Genomic DNA, 25,436 nt, shown 5'->3' with positions numbered 1-25,436 from the left:
AAATGTAATAAGTCTTTAATATTTTACAATCAGATTCATAATATAACAAATATCAAACATATATTCCTCAAACATACAAAATATAACTTAAATCCTCAATACAAAATGCAGGACTATCTTACATAGACAAATACATGGCACAAATGGAATGTGATATTTTATCATCTATAGACGTGTACCTAAAACCTTGTTTATTGTTAACCTGACTTATATTATCAATGTTAGATAAATAAATCTATATGCACTTTGGAAAAATTCTAAAGGATGTCTCTCTCCATTTAAAGATACAGAACATTTTGCTATAAATCTATGGATGAACGGACACACAACTCGTACTATTTATGTTGCCAAATTTTAGCATTCAGAAATGAAAATTGCTATACAGAAAGACAAATAAATATGAATTTTAGAGAGTTTATCATAACCTGAAAACAATAAAAAGTCCACAAAAAAGTTTATAAAGAACATGTGTACAAGTGAGAATTATTTTTTTTAAAAGTTCTGACAAATTCATACTTCTTTCTAGTACAAGGTGACGCTTCTTCACATCTGTGCCATAAATCAATAAAAATAAAAACACCTATAAAGATGTCCATGTTTTGTCATGAAAATATCTGTTGAATAATTACTATCTATAGTTTTATAACTTGAGTGTTCTACCAATAATATTCTACACATATCTCATTTAAATTTCATGTATTCAAAATGCAATGGGCACATAATTCACAAGAAACTAATAGCACCATTATAGTCTATTGAAAGAAATTTCTGCATATGTGTATGAAGTAATACCACTTAGATTTCCATACTTAATACAAATTTTCTTGTTAATAATCATCTCTGTCAAACTTGTTTGAAGATCTCATTTAAGTTATCTTGTAATAGATAAAACTATAATCTGTTTTGATTATAAGGCATTATGAGCTGATTAAAAGCTTTAAACATTTCATATAATTGTTGTCAAAAATTTGTACCAAGAGTGGTCTTTCAATGTACAATGAATTACTAAAAACAAAAGAAACAAATATTAGTATCACAGACTCATTCTACTCCTCACAAATCAAAAGAACACTTAATTTGTTCCATGTACTGTACACAATTACACATTACACTTATCAGGAGTTTTCTACAATAGTATATTCAACAGTAGTTTGGTTATTTACCTATTATCTAACAGACTTGATAGAAAGTTGGATCAAGCATACAAATAACATTGACACTTTTAGACATTGACATGTGTGCAGTTTAAATCTACTGATATAGATGTATATTTATATATATAACACACTGAAATTTAATTTGACAATCAATGTCATTTCTATTAATCAAGCATGAGCAAACTTCTTTTAATACTTGCAAGCAAACTAGCCAAACTGTTATTAAACATACCATTGTGTTGATTATAATATTTTCTGATATAGTATTACATACATCCATATTCAACAAACTTACAGCACAAAATGTTCCCCTCATATATGATAAATATATTAGTAATACCCACTTTTACAAACAATAATTTCCACCTTCAAACCAATATCTTAAATGATGGATGATTGTAATTACTCTAAACTACTTTAAAAAACTAAAGGCATGAAATGTTAGCGATATTAAATGGATTTCACACGGACAAAAGTCAAATACCATATAAGCAAGTTTATTGAGAACTAGCAATTTCTGAAATAAGGTTCTAATCAAGCATACAAGTGTTGGCAGCATACATTTCAATATCAAATCCATATTCACAGACAAACCAGTCTTAACACCCTTGTAACCAAAACTTTGTTCTGATAAGACAGGTGTTCACAGGTTATATTACAAGATGATACCTGCTGTATGCTCTGGGACAAGAGTTACAGAATAGAAATGAATCTAATTCATGCAAGGTTTGGCCAAGAAAAGTCTTACTGCTAATATGGATTCACATGCATGTATCTTTTAAAAACAACATCTCCAAATACAAACACCAGAATATTACAAATATACACTCCTTGAATGAAAAACATACAAAACCAGAACACATTAGTTTAGACATTGAAAGGGAGCAAGAAAACATGATTTCATAAAAACAATTTTCTAGGACAGCAATTCAAAAAGACAATTTATAGACCAACAATAAATCTGGTTTAAAAGTTTAGTAATACATGTAATATGAAGTATGCAATTTATACCACATCATACAAAAACTTATTATTGATATAAAAAAGAGTAAGATCTTTCTTTCAACAGAAAATTCATTCTCACAAGTTCATTAGCACATGTGTTTAACTTTGATTTCAAGTGTTTAATATTGTACAAAGAAAATGTTTCATGATTATCACAGATATATGTTTATAAACAAATATATTACCAAGTCATTTATTTTATACAATAGTGTTGACATCTGAAAATATGTAATCAGAGCAGTTCTTAACAAAAAATACCAGGAACATAAAAGAATCCATATGCAAATAACTGGACCAAATATAACTGTTTATCCACTCAATAATTTAAATCTGCTTTGAAATCTGTTTTCAATTATTTTGTATAGCTAATTTTTTATGGTAATGCATTTAGATACATATCAAGATATCTAAAAATTAAGTTAAATTACAAATGAATGTGACAATGAAAACTAAATTAATATAAATGTACACAATACAGTTCACAATAACCCAAGTATCATTCTCCAGATAGAAAAAGGCTTTAACTGTATATGCAATACAACATATACAATATCTTTTGTAATACCAAGCAGTTTCTATGTTGAAGATTATAACCACAACTTCTTACATATCTCAGTCTATGTTCAAGAATACTTTAGACTGGTAACCAGTTCTTTCTTCTCAACACATTATCCATGGTATATCTGAACTCCTTTATAGTCTTTATAAAACTCCCACATAGAATACTAATATATTCCAAACATTAATCTATTTTAATTGCACCGTAGATTTTCCTAATGAAGAAATATGCAGCATAGAATCCTATTGTTCCAGTTAAGATCCAGAAAGTTACAACCATCAAAAATGTGTAGCCAAAGTACAGTAATGTAGGTATGAATTCTGTAATCTCTAACTGTAATACAAAATAAAACATTAATTAACATCAATTAGGGATAAAAGCAGCAAGTAAATTAATACATTTGTTCTCTTTCTAAATTTTCAGCAATTCTTACAAACATTCTTCAGTATATGTTTTAGTACTTTACTTTTAAAATTGTTAAGCTACAGCTTTCAAAGACTAATTACTTTAAATTTTTTTACAACTTTATGTCACAATATAAACCTGTTCCAGTCGTTCTCAAGTCATGAGAAAAATTATAAGGTGAATGCAATCTTCAGGCATTGATCACTTTACTTTCAAACTATCAAAGGCAATCTGGTTACTCAGCACAAGTCAATCTGATGCTTATGAAAGTTTACAAAGTACAGAAATCAAATAAAACTGAACCCAATGGAGAATTTATTTTTACATCCATACATTTTTTTTAATATAAGTAATGACACCATTTTTTCAGATTTAACTAAAAATATTATAGTGCAATCATTATATCAAATCAAACACATCACTAATAATACAATTAGCTTACCTTTGTATAGAAATAAAAAACAGAGTATGCTAATACATAAATAGCTGAACCACCGGACACAATGAAGGATCTCCACCACCAATGGTAGTCCTGGAAAGAATAGGAATACAAATCAATTGTAAAATGCAAACCTGCCATACTTTCACGATTTAGGCGTGTAATACACGATTTTGACCCTTTGTCACGATTGCACGATGGTGATCGTGAAAAAACCCTCTAAAACACGATTTTGTGAAAATCTACATGAAAAATTTCATTGTTCCCCATTTTGAACTGTGTCCAAGGGAAGACAATTGTGTTCAGCCATTCAAATTCAGTGTTTCTCGTGATTAAATTAGTGAGCCAATCAAAAACGTTTTCTCTCAAGATTATTCTAACATGCTAGATTTTGAACTTGTGTTGTATTCCTCTGTGTGTTATTCAGAATTGTAAAATCGTGAACATGGCAGGTGATTTTTCACCTTCAATGAGGTTCTTACACAGATTAAGAATAAAAGCATGGCTGATTGACAAAATTCAATGATGCAGTACTACCATAAAGATAATAAATAGTAGTTTATTCACTAATTTATTGATATTACACTTGCTATAACATATGTTATTTATGTATTCAATTACATTACCAAATCATTTAAAGTACAATGTACTATTCTTTATTTGTCACAAGGACCAAACTAACAGGTTTGCAACAACCCCCCACATGAGGGGTATCCCTTAAATGAGGGACTGTCCCTAAGTCAAGGGGTCATTTTACTATTGTAAAAAATAAATTAGAAAAATTTAGATTTTTTAACTTTATAAAAATGGGAAAATTCATTATATTTGGAAAAACTTTTCTAAATGAGGGGTCCAATTATTTTGAATAATAAAGAAGATATAAGTCTAAGAACATTTCAAAATTTTTATACATGTGTTGACCATAAAATACCAGATTGATCCCAACTTGATAAAGGTCCTTTGTGCATAATTTTAAATTGGAAAAGCCAACAATCATTTAATATCTTTACATCTTTTCCTGGTCTTATAGTTACATGTTCATCTTTTCTACTGATACATGTATAACTAGAATCATGCAAATAAACTTAAGAAAAAGGCTTGAAAGCTCATCATACAAATATGACACTTTTTCTAGACCACAAAACAGCATGCGCAAAATATGCCGCATAGAATTTAACCTTTGAAATTGTTGGCGCGCACTAAAATCCCCATGGCCACTTTCAAAAGTTGGCAGGTATGAAAATGTTTGAGAGATTTTTAACACTGGAAAGTCAACAGTATATCAGACTAGTGGGTTTATCCCAATTTTCATGATCTTCACATTTTTTTCCAGAACTGTATTTAAATGTCTGCTAGGTTTTTATACTTTTTATGCCTGTTATGGCCGACAATACTGTATGTTGGGTTCATTTACAGATTCTTGAAGGATGTACAGTTGCCTATAATTGTTTCTATTATCCACCTTTGTTTTATTAGCAATCATACCATGTCTCCATTTTCTTATTAACAAACAGATAGCAATTTGTCATATATGTGAGAACATTATTCAAATAAAGCACCTAAACTGTAAACCTGTATTTGTATTTTTCCACATAACTGTGTTAAGTTTGGTTAAATTATTCATTCAATTATCTCCCTTGAATTGAACAAACATTTACACATTAGTTATCTCCCATGGCTATTTTGTGTTATAAATACTTACCTCACCACACAGCTGGAAATATGACATAACAATGGAAATCTGTGATACTGAGATTACAAGGATTATAAATACTAAGAACAGGAAACCAAACAAGTAGTAAAACTGATTCTCCCAGATGGCCTGAAAATACACAAATATGTACAAGTATAATCAGCTGTTCGTAAAATGTTTTTAAAAATTTACAGTGCAGGAATATTTAGTCAATTGATCGAGCTATATAATTCACTTTTAAAATACTATCTTAAGTGTGTATTCATTTAATAAAAACAGAGTTTCTTTTTAAAGAAATAAATGCATCAACAAATTACTTTATGACAAGGTATAATTTGCAGTTGTCACTACACATAGGCAGACATAAACAAATTACTTTATGCATGTATAATTTTGGTTTAATATTGATTTCCTGCTATATGCCATTAGCTTTTGAAGTATGGTTGGTAAAATGAAGTAAGGTACAGTCTTCAGAACCTTCGTCATATTATCATAGCTTGAACTAGCTTATAAAGCTGACCTTACAGTAGTGGTTTTACTCAACGTTGAAGGCCATACTATGACCTATGGCTGCTTAAATCCACAACATGTGGACAGTAGTGTGTAGTAGTCTCATTGGTAATCATACCACAGTTTTTTTTATTGATCACAGTATTTTTAGGAAACAATATTTATGTTTAGCCAGGAAATCATCTTCTGCATTCCGACTGTATACTTACAGAGAAAATGAAGAAAAGTTCTATAAACATAGCTCCAAAAGGTAAAATTCCAGACATTAATACTCTGAAAAATTAAATTAATAGTTTGATATTACAGAGTTTGATTCTGTGATTTGCATTGCAATAGTCTGATAATAAATAACTATCATATAACACTATTTAACATCTTTTTAAAATTACATAAATAATTTAAACTTGGGTCTTTTCCTATGCATGACATGTGGATACATCAACAAAATAATTAAATCATGAAATAAACTGAAGATGACTAGAACACTTAACACAAAAATATAACCCAGAAAATAAGATTACATATTCAGTATAAATTGCAAAGAAGATTGTCACATGGGAAATTTCTGTCATCTATTGCATGATAATTCAAACACCCTTATATCAAAAAGGTGGGTTTGCTTCAAACACTAATGATTTGAAAAAGATAGAGATGTAAAAAGTTAAACAAGTTTATACAACTAATGTAATAATATTTACCCAATCCAATGATTCATGTACCATTGTTGTTCTGGTACCTGTCGGGGAATTTGATTGGTTCTTACTGGATGTTGATATGGCTGGAAAACAAATTTACCATAAGTAACTCTTTGATATTTTTGTGATTTTCCAATACGTGCATTTTTTTACTTTGGCTATAAAAGTTAAGATATGACTGGGAATATATATGTAAACTTGAGAAGGCTTTTCTTCAATATTCCGCATGTAGAAATATTAAATTCCAAGCCAAACCCCTATCTTATCACAATAAAACAAGAATATGTCCACAGAACACAGATGCCTCACGTTATCATTTTTTTATGTTCAGTGGACCGTGAAATAGGTGTCAAAACATTTGGCAATAAAATTAGAAATATCATATCATAGCGTACATTTGTACTAAGTTTCAAGTTAACTTCATAAAAAGCTATCTTGACCAAAAACTTTTAACCTGAAGCCAGACAGATGGACCCACATACCGAAAAACATACTGCCCCTCTTCTCAAGAAGGTAGGGTATAAAAAGTTGCACAACTAAATGACATTACAAAATTCTGAAAATGGAAGTAAAGAGTAGGAAATCTGGTGGTAAAACATTTATATGATGTAGAAATAGCAAGTTTCAGGTTTTCCATTAATTAAACACCAGGTAACAATCGGATTAAAACAAGAATATATGTGCATAACTTCTAATCCTATAAAATTGTTGTGGATTTTACAACGGGAAACTCCTCAAAATGTGAGAAGGGACATTGATTCTACAAAAACTATTGATAACTTTGCTTTCTTCAAAATATTTATTTCCTAAAATACTTTTTTTCCTAGAAAAATCAATAATCCTGCTGATATTCCAATTAAAAATTTCAACAAGATGTAGCTTTGGTTTTTCTATCTATCGTAAGTTTACAATTACCTGCTTTCTGTACCCAAAGTAGTAGCCCAGAAATACTAAAGGTGTAGAAATACCAAACCACATGCACAACAAAGCTAACATGGTTGTAAATGGCAGCTGTGAAAAAATAGTGAAAAATTATTTCAATATGAAAGGATTAAAATATTTCTTTATTTGACAACAAACATTATATCTTATTATTTATCTTTGATTTCTGTTTATCATTCTTCACTAAAATCAAACAATGGGATCAAAGCTTTATTTTATGCATATGACACAACCGCTACTTTAAAGCTATATGAAATCTTGACTAAAGTAGACGAAATGTGAAAAAAGAATATTAAAGCTTCAAACTATTAAAATGTATGCTTCCACTCTGAGAAGAACTCTTTCCTTAATTTGATTTTATACAAGACTTACAGCTCCTGATGAATGTTTGCCCCAGATGAAAAAGTTCAACAAAAATGTTGTACCAAACAGAATTCCTGGATACAAAGTGGCAGTCTGAAACAAAAACATAAAATTATGGTATCAATTAACATTTCAAATCTAAAAATACAGGTATATTAAGCAGATTTATCTACATTCGTGGATTGAAGAAAAATTGTATTTTAGTAGATATTTGAACTTTTAGTTTTGTCAAGTTTTGCCTACTAGCCCATAGAAAAAGTATAATTTGTAGAATTTTCAAATTCATGGTTCACCTATAGCTCATGTCGAAAAATCGATATATCAATAATAACATTGACCAACAAGAATGTGTCCAAAGTACACGGATGCCCCACTTGCACTATCATTTTCCATTTTCAATGTACTGTGAAATTGGGTAAAAAATCTAATTTTGCATTAAAATAAGAAAGATCATACCATTGGGAACATGTGTACTAAGTTTCAAGTTGATTGGACTTCAACTTCATCAAAAACTACCTTGACCAAAAACTTTAACCTGAAATTGGCACTTCCATTTTCTATGTTTAGTGGACCCTGAAATTGGGGTCGAAAGTAATTTGGCTTTAAAATTAGAAAAACCATATCATAAGGAACATGTGTACTAAGTTTCAAGTTGATTTGACTGCAGCTTCATCAAAAACTACCTTGACCAAAAACTTTAACCTGACGAGCAAACGAACAGACGGACGAATGAACTATCGTAGGTGGGGCATAAAAACAATGTTATATCTTATTTATTGAAAACTTCCACATTTGTATCATCATTTACACATTTTACCTCAGTGATGATTCATGCTTATAGTGGCCTACAAATATTTGAAGATCTTGTGTAGACATGCCCACCGCATTTTCAAATGGAATCAGAATCAAGAAATTCAGATTTAAATATTTTCTCTCAATGAAATCAATCCATTTCTTATTAAAAAGCCATTGTAACAGATCTCATTAGTACCAACAAATATAAATTATTTTTTTCCATTTTATAAGGATTCCACAAAATTCTATAAGCTTACAAAATAGTCAATTAACATATGTAGAATAAAAACAACGACTATAAAACAGTCAGACAAGTTGACTCTTCAGTCTTTTGAGTTATTCCGCCCATCACAACCAGGGGTCTGCAATATTACCTGTATGGCTGACTTTTTCCACTGTAATCCTTTCATTGTTTTATACAGTCTGGCAGAGAAGAAACCAGCAAAAACACTGTAAAATAAAATAAGTTGAACATCTTTAAAAATAATTTTAGCTGGGCGACATTACATTTAAAAATACATTTTTTTTTAATATACATATATAATAATCCAAATCTATTGGTCTCAACTGAAAAATATGATTAACATACATATTACTGGTAGACTACATCTGCTTTCTGCTAAGAATATACAACCTTGTTCAATCAATTCTTCTGATTCATATATTTTTAACCTTATAATTTGTTTTTAAAGTCATTTTAAATATTTCAAAACCACTTGTTTTATGAATGCATCGATTCATACATGTTCATTTTACATATTGATTTAAATTTGCTACTTACTATTTTTTAAAGATACTAGATCTATAACAATTGATTATGTAAATTACAAAATCTTCTCATAATAGAAAGATAATTATGCATTACCCCATAAACACAAACAAGAAGATTGCAGCAGTCATCAGGGCTCCTCTTGATGCTGGTGATAACATTCCTAACATGGCAAAAACTACAAAAGATAAATTGAAAGCTATTCCATAAGCTTTTACAAATCAAAAATTGGATAATACCAGGATGATTTTTCCAAAAATCTTACCAGAAAAAAATCAAATATGTTACATTACTAGACCTGAATTGGGGCAACTTTTTGAATTCTAATGATTCTTGATTGTTGCAAAATTAAGAAATGGAAAAGAACAAACATCTCAAGTCCACAAACAAACATATTTTTCTGAACTCCTTAACTCTGTTTATAAAGGATTTTTTTTTGTAGATTTCTAGACATAATATCTTGTGATAGTCTATCAACCCAGTATTTATAAGTAACTTGTTAGACTTACATATTGTGATGACTGCCATGGAAAATATCTGTACACCCGCACCAATAAGTGATGACAAAAGCTTGGTGTGTTTTGGTGGTCTGAAAACATCGCCATGAACCAACTTCCAACCAGTTTCTTCTAATGTTTCCTCCTGTTTTATGATGAAAAAGAAAACTTGTAATGTAAACACTAAACCTTTTCTAAAATTAATAAAATTGAGAATGGAAATGGGGAATGTGTCAAAGAGACAGCAACCCGACCAAATAAAAAAACAACAGCAGAGGGTCACCAACAGGTCTTCAATGTAGCGAGAAATTCCCGCACCCGGAGGCGTCCTTCAGCTGGCCCCTAAACAAATATATACTAGTCCAGTGATAATGAACGCCATACTAATTTCCAAATTGTACACAAGAAACTAAAATTAAAATAATACAAGACTAACAAAGGCCAGAGGCTCCTGACTTGGGACAGGCGCAAAAAAAATGTTTATATATTTAAAAGACTTTCCAATCTTAATACCATGCTACTACTTCCTTTAGATGAAACTAAATCGACTATTTTACAGGGGAAACAATACCCAGGGATAACCTTACAATAAGCACATGGTAAGTTTACATTTTATTAGTATCATAACCAACAGCTTTGCCAAACTTACCAAATCATCTTCTCTGTTGTATTTTGCAATATCCTTTCTCAATGTTCTAACCATGATCATAGTCAAAATACCTGCAATTCAAATCAATATATATATTCATAGTAAAACCTTGTATCAAACAATTTTTACAAGGAGTTTACAAGATATCTTGATAGATATGGGTAGTATATTCATCAAATGAGTCATCTGCCCATCTGCCTTTACTCTTAGTCTTCACACTGTTGTCTGTCATTGCCTAAATTATGGTATTATTTCAATATTTTACAATGACATTGTTGGACATTTAATGACAGCATTTTTCTGAAGTTTTTTTGCACATTATAGATTGTTATTTTTTTCCCCCCAGTATATGTTATTTCAATGCACATATGTAGGGTGGTTACTATATAGTGGATATTTCTGCTCAAAACATACCATGGGTCATTTTAAATTGGGGCTAGGTGTGATCTTGTTCTCCATGTTTGTCCTTATTGTGAATTTGTGATGAAGAACAACAATAAAAGTGTTGTTCAATTGCATTTGATTTTGCCATGATATTTTAAACCATTTGTTGGGGTTTTTTTTAATTTCTTTTCTATATGACAAGATAATTCACAAAGAAATTTTTGTTTTATATCTTAATTTTTTTTGTTTGAGATATGAATAGGGTTTGCGTACCTGACAGAAATATAACAACAACAACAGAATTGATTATAGAGAACCAATGGATCTGTACATCACTCATTGTCAGGTAGATATCCCATCTAGAAGCCCAACGAATATCACTTTGATGCCATTCAACTTCATATGTAAACAATATCTCAGTTGGACCTGCAATGGATAACATCAGAATAGTTAAAAAATAAAACCATTTATTTTCAATAATGATAATCTATTGGTTGTAAGTAAATTTTGAGTAATAAAATTTCCATATGTTACAGAATCCATATCTTGACTAATTTAGATTAAATTCTTTTAACCGCTCCTGCTTTATTTATTTTTAATAATATTCATAACTAAATGCAAAATTTCTGCTATTTTTTAGTTGCCCATTGTATATATCTTGTATATTGCTGAGCAGGTGTTATAAGATAATAATTCAATTTTGGATGTAACACGTCTTCTGATTGGCTGACGTTGTTTTGTTTATCAGCTCATAGACATTATTTAGTCATGTGACCATGACATCATCGTTTTTTCAAGGTTTTTTTTTCGGTTTAAAATGGAATTTAGAATAAAATTATAAGAAATAACTGTAATATTTTTTCTGTCTATTCTAAATAACATAAAAAATGTGGTGCACACTTTAAAATAACCCGCTACGATGTTTTCATAGACAGAAAAAATATTAGTCATTCCTTAATGAAAGAACGAACCAATCTAGTATATTTACCTTTCTCATTAATTGGTTGTGGTGCTGCATCTTTAATAGTACATTTATTATCGGCTTCTTTAACATAGTTCTTGCTACCAACACTGTAGAAAAAGAAGTAAAGTACTAAATTGGGCAATTCAAGTTAAAATTATAACAACAACATTTAAGGAGGCTCGAGGGTATAAAAAATTCAGAAAAAAATCTAACATTTGTTTTTCATTACAAATTTTATTTATTTCATTTTGTAGTTGTTACTTTATCATTTGGTACAAAAATCATTCAAAACAATCAATTCGTGTTGGCCCCAGATGACTTTCAAAATGTATGCATCATTGAAAAAGTTCCAAATTATCTCCCTTTCGTGGAAAAATGCCATTTTTTGGCTCTAAAATTGAAATATCTTTTTCAACTCATCGGTGACCTATCTTCTTTAATATAATTTCCATATAAGCTGTACTTACACTAAATTATTGTAAAATTTTAGCAATTTCTGTAATAAATTTCTTTTTTTTATTTCGATATTACCTTTCGGGGAAAAATGCCATTTTTTGGCTCTAAAATTGAAATATCTTTTTCAACTCATCGGTGACCTATCTTTTTTAATATAATTTCCATATAAGCTGTACTTGCACTAAATTATTGTAAAAAATTAGCGATTTCTGTAATAAATTTCTTTTTTTTATTTCGATATTACCTTTATTTTTCCTATTACTTCAACAGAAAAAAAACACCTTTACAAAAATGTATGCTTCTTTCGAAGGCAGATTGTGAGCGCAAATGAACGGTGACCCCACTTTTTTATTTTATTTTTCTATTAGCTATAAGATAAAGTTCATTTATAGAAAAATATAGAGAAATCCTATATAAATGATTTAGACCCGCGAACCCCCTTAAAATGATATCACAGTAAATCAAAAATATTTCTTCACTTACATGACAAAAGTTGTTATTATTTTGACATTATTTTGAAAGTGTTGAAGAACATAACTATTTTTGAAAATTTCCTCATGTAAAATCATGTAATTTAGTTAAAAGGAATATTTCAAGTGAACCTTTTATATTCTCCTAGGATATTTTAGCACCAGAGTTCGACATGTTTCCCCAAGTTTGTTAATCAATAATTCTGTGTTTTATTCCGCCAATTACCAGCAATATGTATTTGCATGGTCATCATACAATATGATTTACTGCAATGCTTAAAATTTAGGAAAGAATATATTTTTTGATACATTTCCTTTGAAACCTAGGTGCTATTTGAAATTTCTAGTGGGAAACTACATTTTAGTGACCATTTATCATGAGTACAAAAATGCAAGTGCTGTCAAGCAGTTATAAATTTATGTTGTTTCACACATCTCTAGTTATAACTTGGACAAAATTAAGCTACTTTTATTTTCAATACATTTCTACCCAAGAACGAAAATGGAGCTCGTGGCAACAAAATATTCAGTTGATAGATACTAGTAAATATCATAATAGAATAACAATAAACTCTCTCACCTCTTTGCTTCAATTTCAAATCCTACAACTCTGTATGTCAACCTGAAAATAAAACAGAATATTAACTTTGTTCCATACAAACATAATAGCAAGAAATTGTGTACCAGAAGTACCTAGTTTGACTCTTTATTAACTATCAGAAAATATCTCTTTGACAATTCCATTTAATAGATATACATGTACCTGTATAAAATTTCTTATGAGTTTGACTAACTCCAGCCACTTTTGACAAAATCAAAAGAAATTCATCATTGGAAACCAAGGACCTTTAACCCTTATATCCACATTTGTATTTTGGAACAAACCTAAGTGATTAAATTACAGGTTTTCTGATTAGTAAATTACGTAATAATATTCCCTGTATAATATTCAAACTGACAAATGACCCTATCCCTCACTTGTTACAGAGTAACGCATGTCAATACTTACTGGTCATCTGAGTGGTACTTCAACACAAACTTCAGATGATTGTTTATATAAGCCTGCAATTATAAAATATTCATTAACATTTACTTCAATACAAAATATAAGACCTTAGTTTAGTCTAAGATGCCTAAGTGCTCTGTCTAAGTGTCTAAGTGTGCAATCATCCTAGATCTAAGGTGACTCATCATTTCAGGTACAACGTTCAATAAATCTTATATATAATAACATACAAATAAACAAATCATACGATGTATGTATACAGTGATAAAATTGACAGACACTTTTAACTCTGTGAAACATTACTCCATGGTGTTATTTTCAAGATTAGAATGTCATGATTGTCACTTGAATTAAAATTGAAAATAATATATGCAGTTTTCATCACTTCCTAGCCTTACAGTTGTTATGTTTAAATCTTAACTGCAACATTATGAAGTAATATCTTACAGAATTTTAGAATTTTTAGTATCTGTTAATTTTACAACAATATGAATGTATAATTGTTTGGAATGCATAGTAGGAGGATCCACTGTTTCAATGTTCAATGAATGTCAAAAATAATTCAACTACTCATTTACCATGACAGCAGTTAAGAGACATCTAGAAATTTATGAGAATTAATCAATTGTATATATGTGAATTTTCAAATTCAATCTAATAAGTGCACACCTATTATTACTCTTTAATTTGGTCTCAAAAATACCAAGACATTGAAACTTCAGTTCAGAAGTATTAGATTTATCAGAGTTAAAACATTGAGAAATCAGGATCCATTTGCTTTATTATTCATCTCTGTTTTACTATTGTGACATATTTGTCAGCTTCTAAAAAAGCTTGTCTGATTCATAGTATGCTAGTTCATAAGGTAATAATATACAAGAAGACATGTCACATTAGTGGACACACTAATCAATCTCCAAGCTAAATATTCTTTGCTTTTAGAATTTGATACTCCATGCTTTGCAGAAAAGCAACATTAATCAAGTTAAAGTCTTTGGTGCGACTAAACCTTCACATGACAAATGAATAAAGAAATAAAACTTGTTCAAAACATAACACATACCACATTATCTTTTTCAAATCCCAGTCTATACCCATGTTCATACTGAATTTGTCCAGTCTCCATTAATTCAAACTTTGTAGCACAAGGGAGATTGTCTACTATTCTATAAAATACAGATAGTTATATATGTATCATAATACAGGCTTCAAGATCAAATAAGTGTAACAATATACGCTGATGTTATCATTCATTCTGACTGGAATTTTTTATATTTAGTTGCGGTTGAGTCTACTGATATGATGTTGAATGCATTTCCTGTTTTAAGTTATGAAGATACATACATGACTTTATATTATCAAAAGCAATAATAAAATCCTTCTGTGAGTGATGATCATGCATATTATTTTAAACCAATCACATGTGTTATTTTATTCATTAGCCTACATGTTTTCAATTTCGATGTGAATTACATTTATATAACTCTATTTCTTTTGCCAAGTTTTGATTTAATACAACTTTAAAAAGGAAAACAGAAATCCAATTATAATAGAATTTAAAATAAACCATATTTTTCACATATTCAATTTTTATAAGATTGGCAGAACAAAAATTTTGTTCAGTAACTTTTGTTTGTTTTCTCTATATTTTAATGATACAATATATAATTGTGTCAATATAGGGATACATTCAACAGACAAATGTTTACACTGTTTGTAGATTACTTACAAATGAACAAAATAAGAATGTTTAATTCTCTCTGCCATTTCTTTTGATTGTTTCTCAGAGAAGGTCTTCTGATCACAAAGAATAGAACATTTTTTTGGTGTAGCCATCTGGATCTACAAAAAAGATCAACTTTGCAGTGCCCAGAAACAATTAAAACACACAAAATAAAAAATACAAATAAGTGAGTCTTTCCCATTTGTAATGATATTTGGTGTTGAGATGGTAAGCCCAAGTCAGATCTTATAGTTGCCATCATTTATGTAGTTTAGTCTCTGTTGGATAGTTATCTCATTGACAATCATAACACATCTTATTAATATATATACTAGAAGCTGTATAATTGTTAAAGCTCAAAGCATACCTCTAACATGAACCGTTATTAATAATCTTATCATGCTTAATCCAATATAATCCATGTAATCTTGTCTGACATTAAATTAAGATTTTTTCTAAATCTTTCTCCTTATCAAAACATTTCAACACAGTTTTTCTGTTCATCTATCTGGTATATTCTTTGTTTTCTGTCATGTTTTATCTTATCTTATAAAATAATTATATTTGTATCCAGCTGTTAGAAGTCATACTTACTTTGTAGGGAGTATTTACAATTCTGTCTCCTCTAAGAACTTCACCTAAAAACAGAAAATAACAACAGTCAACAGTATTTAATGTTTTCATTCGGAAGACAGGAAAACCCTATCAAAGATTACTAAATATTTTTCTCTACAATTTGCATTTCCCGATTTTGTGTGATTTCCTTCCTCTAAGCTGATCAATGTATACATCATTTTTTGTAGAGGCATACATTTTCATGGGTACATTACTAATTTTTGGATTAAAGAAGCATTGTTTTATTGTAAATATTTGATTTTGGGTTTTTTTCGGAATTTTGTTGAAAATTTAATAAGTGGTTTACCTATACCCATGAAATCAACAAAACAGAGTGTACTTAAAACTTTGTTTAATAGCTATAGTCATGTTAGTTTATCTGACAATCTGAGATGACAATTTACCTTTTTTTTCATAACCATTATTTGACCTACAATACAGGTTGTTAAAATGTATTTTTTCATAATGAAATATGTTCACTGAATTATACTACAAATCATATGCTTATGTACATGTATATATGACTTTTACCTAGATTTTCTGCTTTATAGTCTTTTCCGCCTATAGGTACACAGAATGGTGATGAATAGTAGTCAAAGGGCAGCTGTGTTTTTACACTGGTCATTTTGACAGCCTGCAAATTAAAATCAATATCATTATAGTGAAAAATAGTTTTATTAAACTAAAAGTGCGAGTGTTCTCACAAACAGATATCCCCATCCAGCAATACTATTAGTTTTATACAACATATTACAATTATAATGTAAGTAAGTTAGTTTGAATACCTTCCCTATGTCATGTAGGATGAGGATTATATTCATGTATCATGACTATGAACAGCCCAGGCCACAATTAAAAATATTTCAGTTTGCCCAAACCCGACCCATGATGACTGGGTGTGGGTAGGTAGGTAGGCAAATTCTTTTTTTTTTTTTATCCGAATTTGCATGAAAATATTAAAAGATCTTAAAACAGTATATCTTTTTTTCTCTGTCAAACCTTTGTAGAGACAACCAATAGCCATGAATTTAAAACCTCTATAAATAAATTAGTCTACTATATGATTTGTTTCCTGAGATGTTTATAACCCTGACAATTGCTAACTGTGTGAAAGGGCTGTTGGATTTGTTAAGTGATTTTCAACAGTTCCATCAACACGATGTTTGTGTAAAAAAAAATTAAGCTGATTATGTAATGATTAAATTAGTTTGCAGTTTTTAAATCCTATTTCTATTAAAATAGATTAAATGTCCTAAAATATTTATATGAATTATTATCTACCATCCTTAGTTTGTGTCTTTTTTATGTTTTGAAAACAAATTTATATTTTACATTATCACACAGGTAAACTAATTTGGCTATAAATAGATCAAAGCATGTTCTGTAGAATCTCTAAACTAAAAACGTATTTTTATAATTTTATTTCTTTAAATAATCAAGTTTAAATTTTTGAAAATAATCATTATTGATAAAATTTAATTGCATAAAGCAAGGACGTAACAACTAATATACGTCCTTGCATAAAGTTAACGTTTTCTGAAGACTTTATTTTTAGGTCATGGTTCTAGGGGCTTCCTCACAAATTGTATAAAAATCCAATATGGCGTCCATAACATGTTTTTACTTTTGCACATGTGAAAAAATATTTGACAAAAGTCAGATTTCTCTTGTCAAAAGGGATTTATATTTATATTGCAATAAATTATTCAGAAGGAGTTACATTCAGTTAAGATTATATTTCCGATTCTGTGAGCAATTATAGTTTTATCAAATTCTCCCAAACAGCAACGTACTGACTGTCTAATGAGACTTGTAAATTTGAACTATTTGAATAAAAGGACATCTAATTTACACCATAAAGGAAGATTATAATTAAAGACAACAATTTAACAAGAAATAATTCCTTTTTATTCAGTAAAAACAAAATCTTCTTGCAAGATTGTAAATTCGCAACTTCCGGATCCATTTCCTGTCAGAATAACATTGAAAATATTTGATTGCACATGGTTTTGAACAAATCTACCTGAATATTCTTATCAGATATTCGATAACACGATGAAATTAACATTGAGCATATAGGTAAGGGTTTGGTAGTACAAACAACTACAGCGTAAAAAAACTGTGCCACTTCACTTGTTTTACTTCTTTACGTTCGTTAAATCAGAAGATAAATACAGAGAACATCGAATATCGATTAACTGCGTCTCTTATATGCTTTCTTTTAATCTTATTCACAATTACTTTCAAACGCAAAGACGACAAACATTAAGTTTTGTACGATGACGGAGCGGACCCAAAAAAAATCCGAAAAAAAAAAATTCTTCCAAAAAACGTCAAAAAAAGAATTTGAGTCGGCGGGTTTATTTTGGGTCGGTCGCGTTTGGGCAAACATACAATCTTTTTATTTTGGCCCCAAGGTAGTGTTTTACAATTAATAGTGTCATCAATAATCATTTAGCCCATCCATTTGTAATGAAAAAGTGCATGCAAGACATTTTGGACAGACAGATACTTTTATGGGGATAAAACTATTGTTCATAAGTTAATATTGAACAGAAGCTAAGAAAATGAAACAATTTGAGTCATTTTAGAGTCAAAACAAACCACTTAAAATTTCATCATAAAACTGTTATCGGCCATTATGACAAAAGTGTGTCAGAAATCATATCTGATATTCTTCCTCAGTCATAATAACCTTCCATCATTACTGAACTGAACAAAGAAATAACACGGCAGGTGCCGTATACGTTGCAGGAAATGCTTACCCTTCCAGAGCACCTGATTTCACTCCCAGTTTTTAGTGGAGTTCATGTTGTTTCTTATTTATTATTTATAACTGTTGATGTAAATGTCCCTTGGTTTTGTTAGTCTTTGTTTACTCCTTGGTTTTGATTGTTATTGTCTTTTAATCCAAGGCTTTTTTTTGTTTCCCCAAACTTTTTAATGGTTTTTAATGACATGAATAATTGCAGCAGAGGTAATAAATTATTTACCACATTTTGAACAAAAAATATTAAAGACTGGTAAATAGGCATCCTGAGGTGAAATATAACAAAATGTTTCAATTCTTTATTAGTAGTGAGTTTAATAAATGAAATTTGGGTTTCTCCACTGTAATAAGGTATCCCACAGGAAAGAATGGTTTTAGAATCTTTATATTCATACTGTTAAGAATGTCTTACCCTAACTTCTACTGCTTCTTCTCTGTTAAATTCTACAGGTGCTACTCCTGGTACATAGAATCCATTACAGTAAGTAGCCATGATAACAACCTGGAATTAGAACAAAATAATTTTACAGAGTGTGAATCTGTCATTATCATTTTTCATCAACCAAGTTGTGAGCCAAATAAACATATTGATACTTTGGTATATAGCTGGATTTGGTCTCCAAATGACCTAAGATCTGCTCTGAATAATCTTCTGACAGCAAGCAACAATTAAATTCTAATTATGATGTCAGATTTTTTAAATTGTGATGTCAAATTTTATGGGAACTTGTGTGATTTTAAGAAATGATGTACAAATTTGCATACAAGTGTAAAAATGTCTATAGTTTGTTGAATAAGCACTGAAGAAACATGTATCTGATAATCTGTAAATTGGAAATAGAAAATTGACCACTTTAAGAGTTCATTGCAATTCAGTCATAATTTTTTGTCTCAATAACATCTTTTATGTGTTTATGGGCATCTACATCAGTCTGTACCCAAACAATTTGAAAGCACAAGCCCTATGGGCTAGTTAAAAAAAAAATACTAGCCCAAAGTTATATGTACTAGACCGAATAAAAGTTGTGTCACCGGTGAGGATCACCAAGTGATCTGAACCAACTAGGCCACAATTAAAAATATTTCAGTTTGCCCAAACCCGACCCATGATGACTGGGTGTGGGTAGGTAGGTAGGCAAATTCTTTTTTTTTTTTTTTTTTTTTTCTGAATTTGCATGATAATATTAAAAGATCTTAAAACAGTATATCTTTTTTTTCTCTGTCAAACCTTTATAGAGACAGCCAAAAGCCATGAATTTAAAACCTCTATAAATAAATTAGTTTACTATATGATTTGTATCCTGAAATGTTTATAACCCTGACAGTTGCTAACTGTGTGAAAGGGCTGTTGGATTTGTGAAGTGATTTTCAACAGTTCCATCAACACGATGTTTGTGTAAAAAAAATATCAGCTGATTATGTATCTACCATTATGTAATGATTAAATTTGTTTGCAGTTTTTTAAATCCTATTTCTATTAAAATAGATTAAATGTTATAAAATATTTATATGAATTCTTAGTTTGTGTCTTTATTATGTTTTAAATTTTTTTTTATATTTTACATTATCACACAGGTAAACTAATTTGGCTATAAATAGATCAAAACATGTTCTGTAGAATCTCCAAACTAAAAACGTATTTGTTATAATTTTATTTCTTTAAATAATCAAGTTTAAATTTTTGAAAATAATCATTATTGATAAAATATAATTGCATAAAGTTAACGTTTTCTGAAGACTTTATTTTTAGGACATGGTTCTAGAGGCTTCCTCACAAATTGTATAAAAATCCAATATGGCGTCCATAATTTGCACATGTGAAAAAATATTTCTGACAAAAGTCAGATTTCTCTTGTCAAAAGGGATTTATATTTATATTGCAATAAATTATTCAGAAGGAGTTACAATCAGTTAAGATTATATTTCTGATTCTGTGAGCAATTATAGTTTTATCAAATTCTCCCAAACTGCAACGTACTGACTGTCTAACGAGACTTGTAAATTTGAACTATTTGAATAAAAGGGCATCTAATTTACATGATAAAGGAAGAATTTATCAAGAAATAATTCCTTTTTATTCAATAAAAACAAAATCTTGCAAGATTGTAAATTCGCAACTTCCGGATCCATTTCCTGTCAGAATAACATTGAAAATATTCGATTGCACATGGTTTTGAACAAATCTACCTGAATATTCTTATCAGATATTCGATAACACGATGAAATTAACATTGAGCATATAGCTAAGGGTTTGGTAGTACAAACAACTACAGCGTAAAAAAACTGTGCCACTTCACTTGTTTTACTTCTTTACGTTCGTTAAATCAGAAGATAAATACAGAGAACATCGAATATCGATTAACTGCGTCTCTTATATGCTTTCTTTTAATCTTATTCACAATTACTTTCAAACGCAAAGACGACAAACATTAAGTTTTGTACGATGACGGAGTGGACCCAATATAAATCTGAAAAAAAAAAATTCTTCCAAAAAACGTCAAAAAAAGAATTTGAGTCGGCGGGTTTATTTTGGGTCGGTCGCGTTTGGGCAAACATACAATCTTTTAATTTTGGCCCTAGAGGGGTTTGGGGGCATGCCTCCCATCGAAAAAATTTGGATTAGATGTAAAATCCTGCATTCTGAGGTTACACTTTTGTATCTGGAAGTGTATATAACATGTATAACTTGTCAAAAATGTAGTTTTTTTCTCCATGTATTGTAATATAAAAAATTCTACTTTCCTTCAATAAAAACCTTCTCAAAACTGTTTACAAGACGGTTTAAGACTCTTTTCTTTGAATTTCAGACAAACATGTAGATATAAACCCCTTGCCATCATATTTTAGTTTAAATTAATTTCTCATTCAAATTATTTAACTTTTGAAAGTTAAAAAGATCATCCTTTCTGATGCAGACCAAGAAAAGAAGAAAGTTTGTATCAATAGGTTACAATTTTTCCTTCATAAATGCCTGGCCCTTTTCCATGCTCCTTACAGTAGCTACAGAACATTGCTTGATTCTTGTACTGGAGCCAGGGACGACCGTATGTCCAACCGGTTTTTAATTCTCGGACGCGTTTATTCTCATACTTTTTCTGAGCCTCTGTAACTCGGTCAGACATGTGAAACGGCCTTTTTGGTGCATTTCCAGGTCTTGCACTATCTAACCACCTCAACAGTGAAGCCATATAACAATGTGTGGGACTAATGAATTGATTGTAAAAATTATGTGTACACTTCTGAAATGAAATGAAAAGTGCTGGTACCACTTCTTCATAAAATTAACGGTAACCAGTCATGGAAGTCGTCCTAATAACAAATTGTCTAAAATACATAAGATGTCAAGCAGGCAGTTACAAATTAATGTCTTCCGACGCCAATATGTACAATTTTTTTTAATTTTCTGTTACGATCATATTTTATTTATTCAATGCAACACAAATTACCAAAATTTGACTTTTTGAAAACATGTGGTACTGACCGTTTTCGCGCTTTTTATTTTTAATTTAAACAAACCTCCATAACGACATTTAATTTTTAGTGATATCAGTAAGGCAGTGTGTGAAACCTTTTTTTCTTGGAACTCGCCAAATTGAAATCCTACTTGCCAGCTAATTAACAAGTTACTAAAATTTTGAACTTGTTATACCAGGGATCTCCATGGATGAAAATTGAACGATGGAGGAACTTTCACCATCATAAACTGTATCTACGCCGTACAGCGTAGCGCGATTGAAAGTAATTCATTCCTCCACATAAGGATAGGTGAAGATGCTAATTCATTGCTTATTTAAATTATATTTATTTGAATTTTCATTATAAATACTATATAAAAGTATATATATTTTCAATAATTGCCGTTTGTAATTCTTCAAAGGCCCCCTCCCTTTCCCTTAGTCGAGAATGACCAATAGCTATCACAAAGGTCCCCATGTAGTTTTCTTGCTATTTTTGGTAATTGTTATGGGGTTAAAATTCATGTGGAGCTTATTTTTCACGGACATTGTCAAATTCAGAATTCATGAACCCATTACCGGTATGGCTGGTTTGCAGCAACGACAAAACGAGTCATACGGGTTATGTAAAAGGTTAAAAAGATTTGTAAAGCAACGTTGTCAAATGAAAAGGTTTTTAATGACTTATCTAGCAAATAGATGCTATTCAACATGCATCTTTCGAGTCTGAATAGAAACCGGAAACGCGGATGTATCAATTTGATTGTAAACTACGAAATGAATTCGGAATTACGATACGATATTTATTTACAGGAAATATTAAAAGTTTTTACTTTTCAACTTTTAAAGTAATTCTATATTTTTGTTACAGTACAGCAAAACTCGAGTTATTTGCGATGAAATAATAATGACTATTTTACGTCTTATTTTGTACTTCTTAAAAAGGGGGATGCTGATTGCGTAAGTCAAAATAAAAGCATGTGTTCTACTTGTTAAACTTTGTAACTGGACTAATAATTTATTTATTTAATCTGAATTATCATAAGCATTTGCGGAAACTTAATTAAATAATTTGACAAATGAATCGTCTATCTTCAGATAATATTCTCCTGTCTGCTTTGTTTGATCTACCTGTACAAGCTTAGGTACAAGTGATTAGCGATCTTAATTCAGATATCCCTCAGGTGTTAGAACTGGATTATACTATAAAGAAAGCCTGAAGGTTATGCAATTACATGCATTTGATTATAATTGCTAAAAAAATGGCATCAGGCTATAAAAACGATCACAGTTTTGAACGATGGCGCAAGACATTTGAACGATGGCGCAAGACATTTGAACGATGGCGCAAGTCATTTGACAATGGCGCAAGAAATTTGAACGATGGCGGGGCGCCATCGTTAAACAGGCCATGGAGATCCCTGCATACATTATGGTATGTTATAAACATTTTCTGGAAGTATCTGTGATTTCCTTTTCTCTTGACAGTAGTGTGTTTTACTATTTTCAGTGGCTTCTTATTGGCATTATAATCATAATTAGGATATTTGGCCACCTGATGTTAAAATTTAGCTAATGTGATGCAAAAAAATAGCTGAAAATTACCGACTGAAAATGGTATTCATACCCACATAATTTTTAATTAGACTTGCTGTCATTATGAAATTGACAAAACAACACTATCTGCATAATAACAATCGTGAAGACACTTGATGAACTTAAAACAATTTTACAATGAATCATGCGATCAGATATTCGTTTGAATGATATTTTACCACTGCAAACTTTAATCCAAAATCAAAATAAGCTTTCATGTTGAGTTTTTTTTATCAACTCTACCGTGTAAATAAACAGAAGATAAATGAAGAAGACAAGCTCAATCTTTATATAAAACTAGAACACACCCGTGATATTGCGGGTCCGTGACTGAATTAAAGTATATAACTATGCACAAGCATTATTTGAGTATTAGTATTGTCATCTGATAAAGTCATGCTGATTATAAGATACACAGTTTTCTATGCTTTCAAATCTTTCTGTTTGAACCCGTCGAACTGGAACTTTAATCAATTATTGGTAATATTAATCATTTGAAAAACAAAAGGTCCTGGAATGGAGTATTTTTTAATCAACAGCATTGTCCTATATTAGTTATAAATAAAGTTGAATTCTTTGATTCGCTGTTTTACGTCATGCCCGCTAACAAATTGAAAACTGTACCTATACGCCTTATTTTTAGTCCAGATTTTTAGTATTCGTATTGTTATCTTAGAAAGTCATACTGATTAAAATACTACAAAAGGTAACAATTGGACAATTTAGTAGTGTCAACCCTGTGATTATGACCCGCATATATAGCATATTAATCCTGAATACACCGTTTGTTGGTGCGCCTGTCAGATGCGGAACGTACAGATAAGGTAATAGGTAACAGGTGAATATACTATTGGTATCGGACTCGACCCGGAACTTCTTAATTATTGGCAATATTAATTACGTGGGAAAACAAAAGGGCCTGGAGTGGTGTAATTTTTAATCTACACCTTAGTACTATATTAGTTATATATAAAGTTGAATTCTTTGATCCGTCGTTTTTACGTGATGACGGCTGACAAATTGGACCTCGTAATTTTACTATTATAGATATGTAACTTAGAAACCGGATCATAATGAATGATGTTTTGTCAAAACAGGTGATAGGATTTGTCGTGCATAAGCGCCCACCAATGCAAAAAGTCATTGTTATAAAGCATCAAAGTAATGAGAGTATTGATATGAAGATAATATGTGTGCAAGGAGTTTTTCCGGAATAATTTTAATGGAAGTCTTACGCCGACAAGAAGAAGTGTCATTTTCGTCGCCATTTTGCCTGCTAAACGTGGAATCATAACGTCACTTCCCCTTTATTTTGATAAAAAAAATATAAACTTAAAAATTTATTTTACACGTAAATTTTGAATACCATTTTCTGTTTGCAAATATTTCATATACGTATATATGATTAAACGTCAATCAACATTTAACTCCAGTTTCACTTTTATTAATCCGAAACTATACAGATTGTTCCAAGTCTAAAATGGGGAAATAAGACAGTGAAAATTTTAGATAATTTTAA

At 30.2% G+C, this 25,436-nt stretch overlaps 1 protein-coding gene across 2 annotated transcripts; it reads right to left on the bottom strand.

The window, feature by feature from the left end:
- Positions 1-25,394, bottom strand: LOC139517217 (transmembrane 9 superfamily member 4-like). Of its 2 annotated transcripts, none has more exons than XM_071307990.1 (21): positions 25,284-25,394; positions 19,279-19,368; positions 16,628-16,730; positions 16,076-16,119; positions 15,488-15,600; positions 14,822-14,924; positions 13,762-13,814; positions 13,333-13,374; positions 11,851-11,933; positions 11,136-11,288; positions 10,479-10,549; positions 9,842-9,974; positions 9,429-9,510; positions 8,938-9,013; positions 7,778-7,861; positions 7,379-7,474; positions 6,467-6,546; positions 5,978-6,041; positions 5,268-5,387; positions 3,569-3,658; positions 1-3,054 (listed from the first exon to the last, which is right to left on the bottom strand). In XM_071307990.1, exons 1-21 carry the CDS (start codon positions 25,284-25,286, stop codon positions 2,905-2,907), a joined length of 1,833 nt encoding a protein of 610 aa, XP_071164091.1. In that variant the 5' UTR covers positions 25,287-25,394; the 3' UTR covers positions 1-2,904. The 2 variants fall into 2 exon arrangements, with proteins under 2 accessions (XP_071164091.1, XP_071164080.1); XM_071307979.1 differs by lacking the exon at positions 25,284-25,394 and adding an exon at positions 25,153-25,243.
- Between the last annotated feature and the right edge of the window lie 42 nt (positions 25,395-25,436).

The sequence above is a fragment of the Mytilus edulis genome, chromosome 1 (genome assembly GCF_963676685.1).
Source record: "Mytilus edulis chromosome 1, xbMytEdul2.2, whole genome shotgun sequence".
Classification (NCBI taxonomy): Eukaryota; Metazoa; Mollusca; class Bivalvia; order Mytilida; family Mytilidae; genus Mytilus; species Mytilus edulis.
This window is presented reverse-complemented; position numbering and strand designations above follow the sequence as displayed.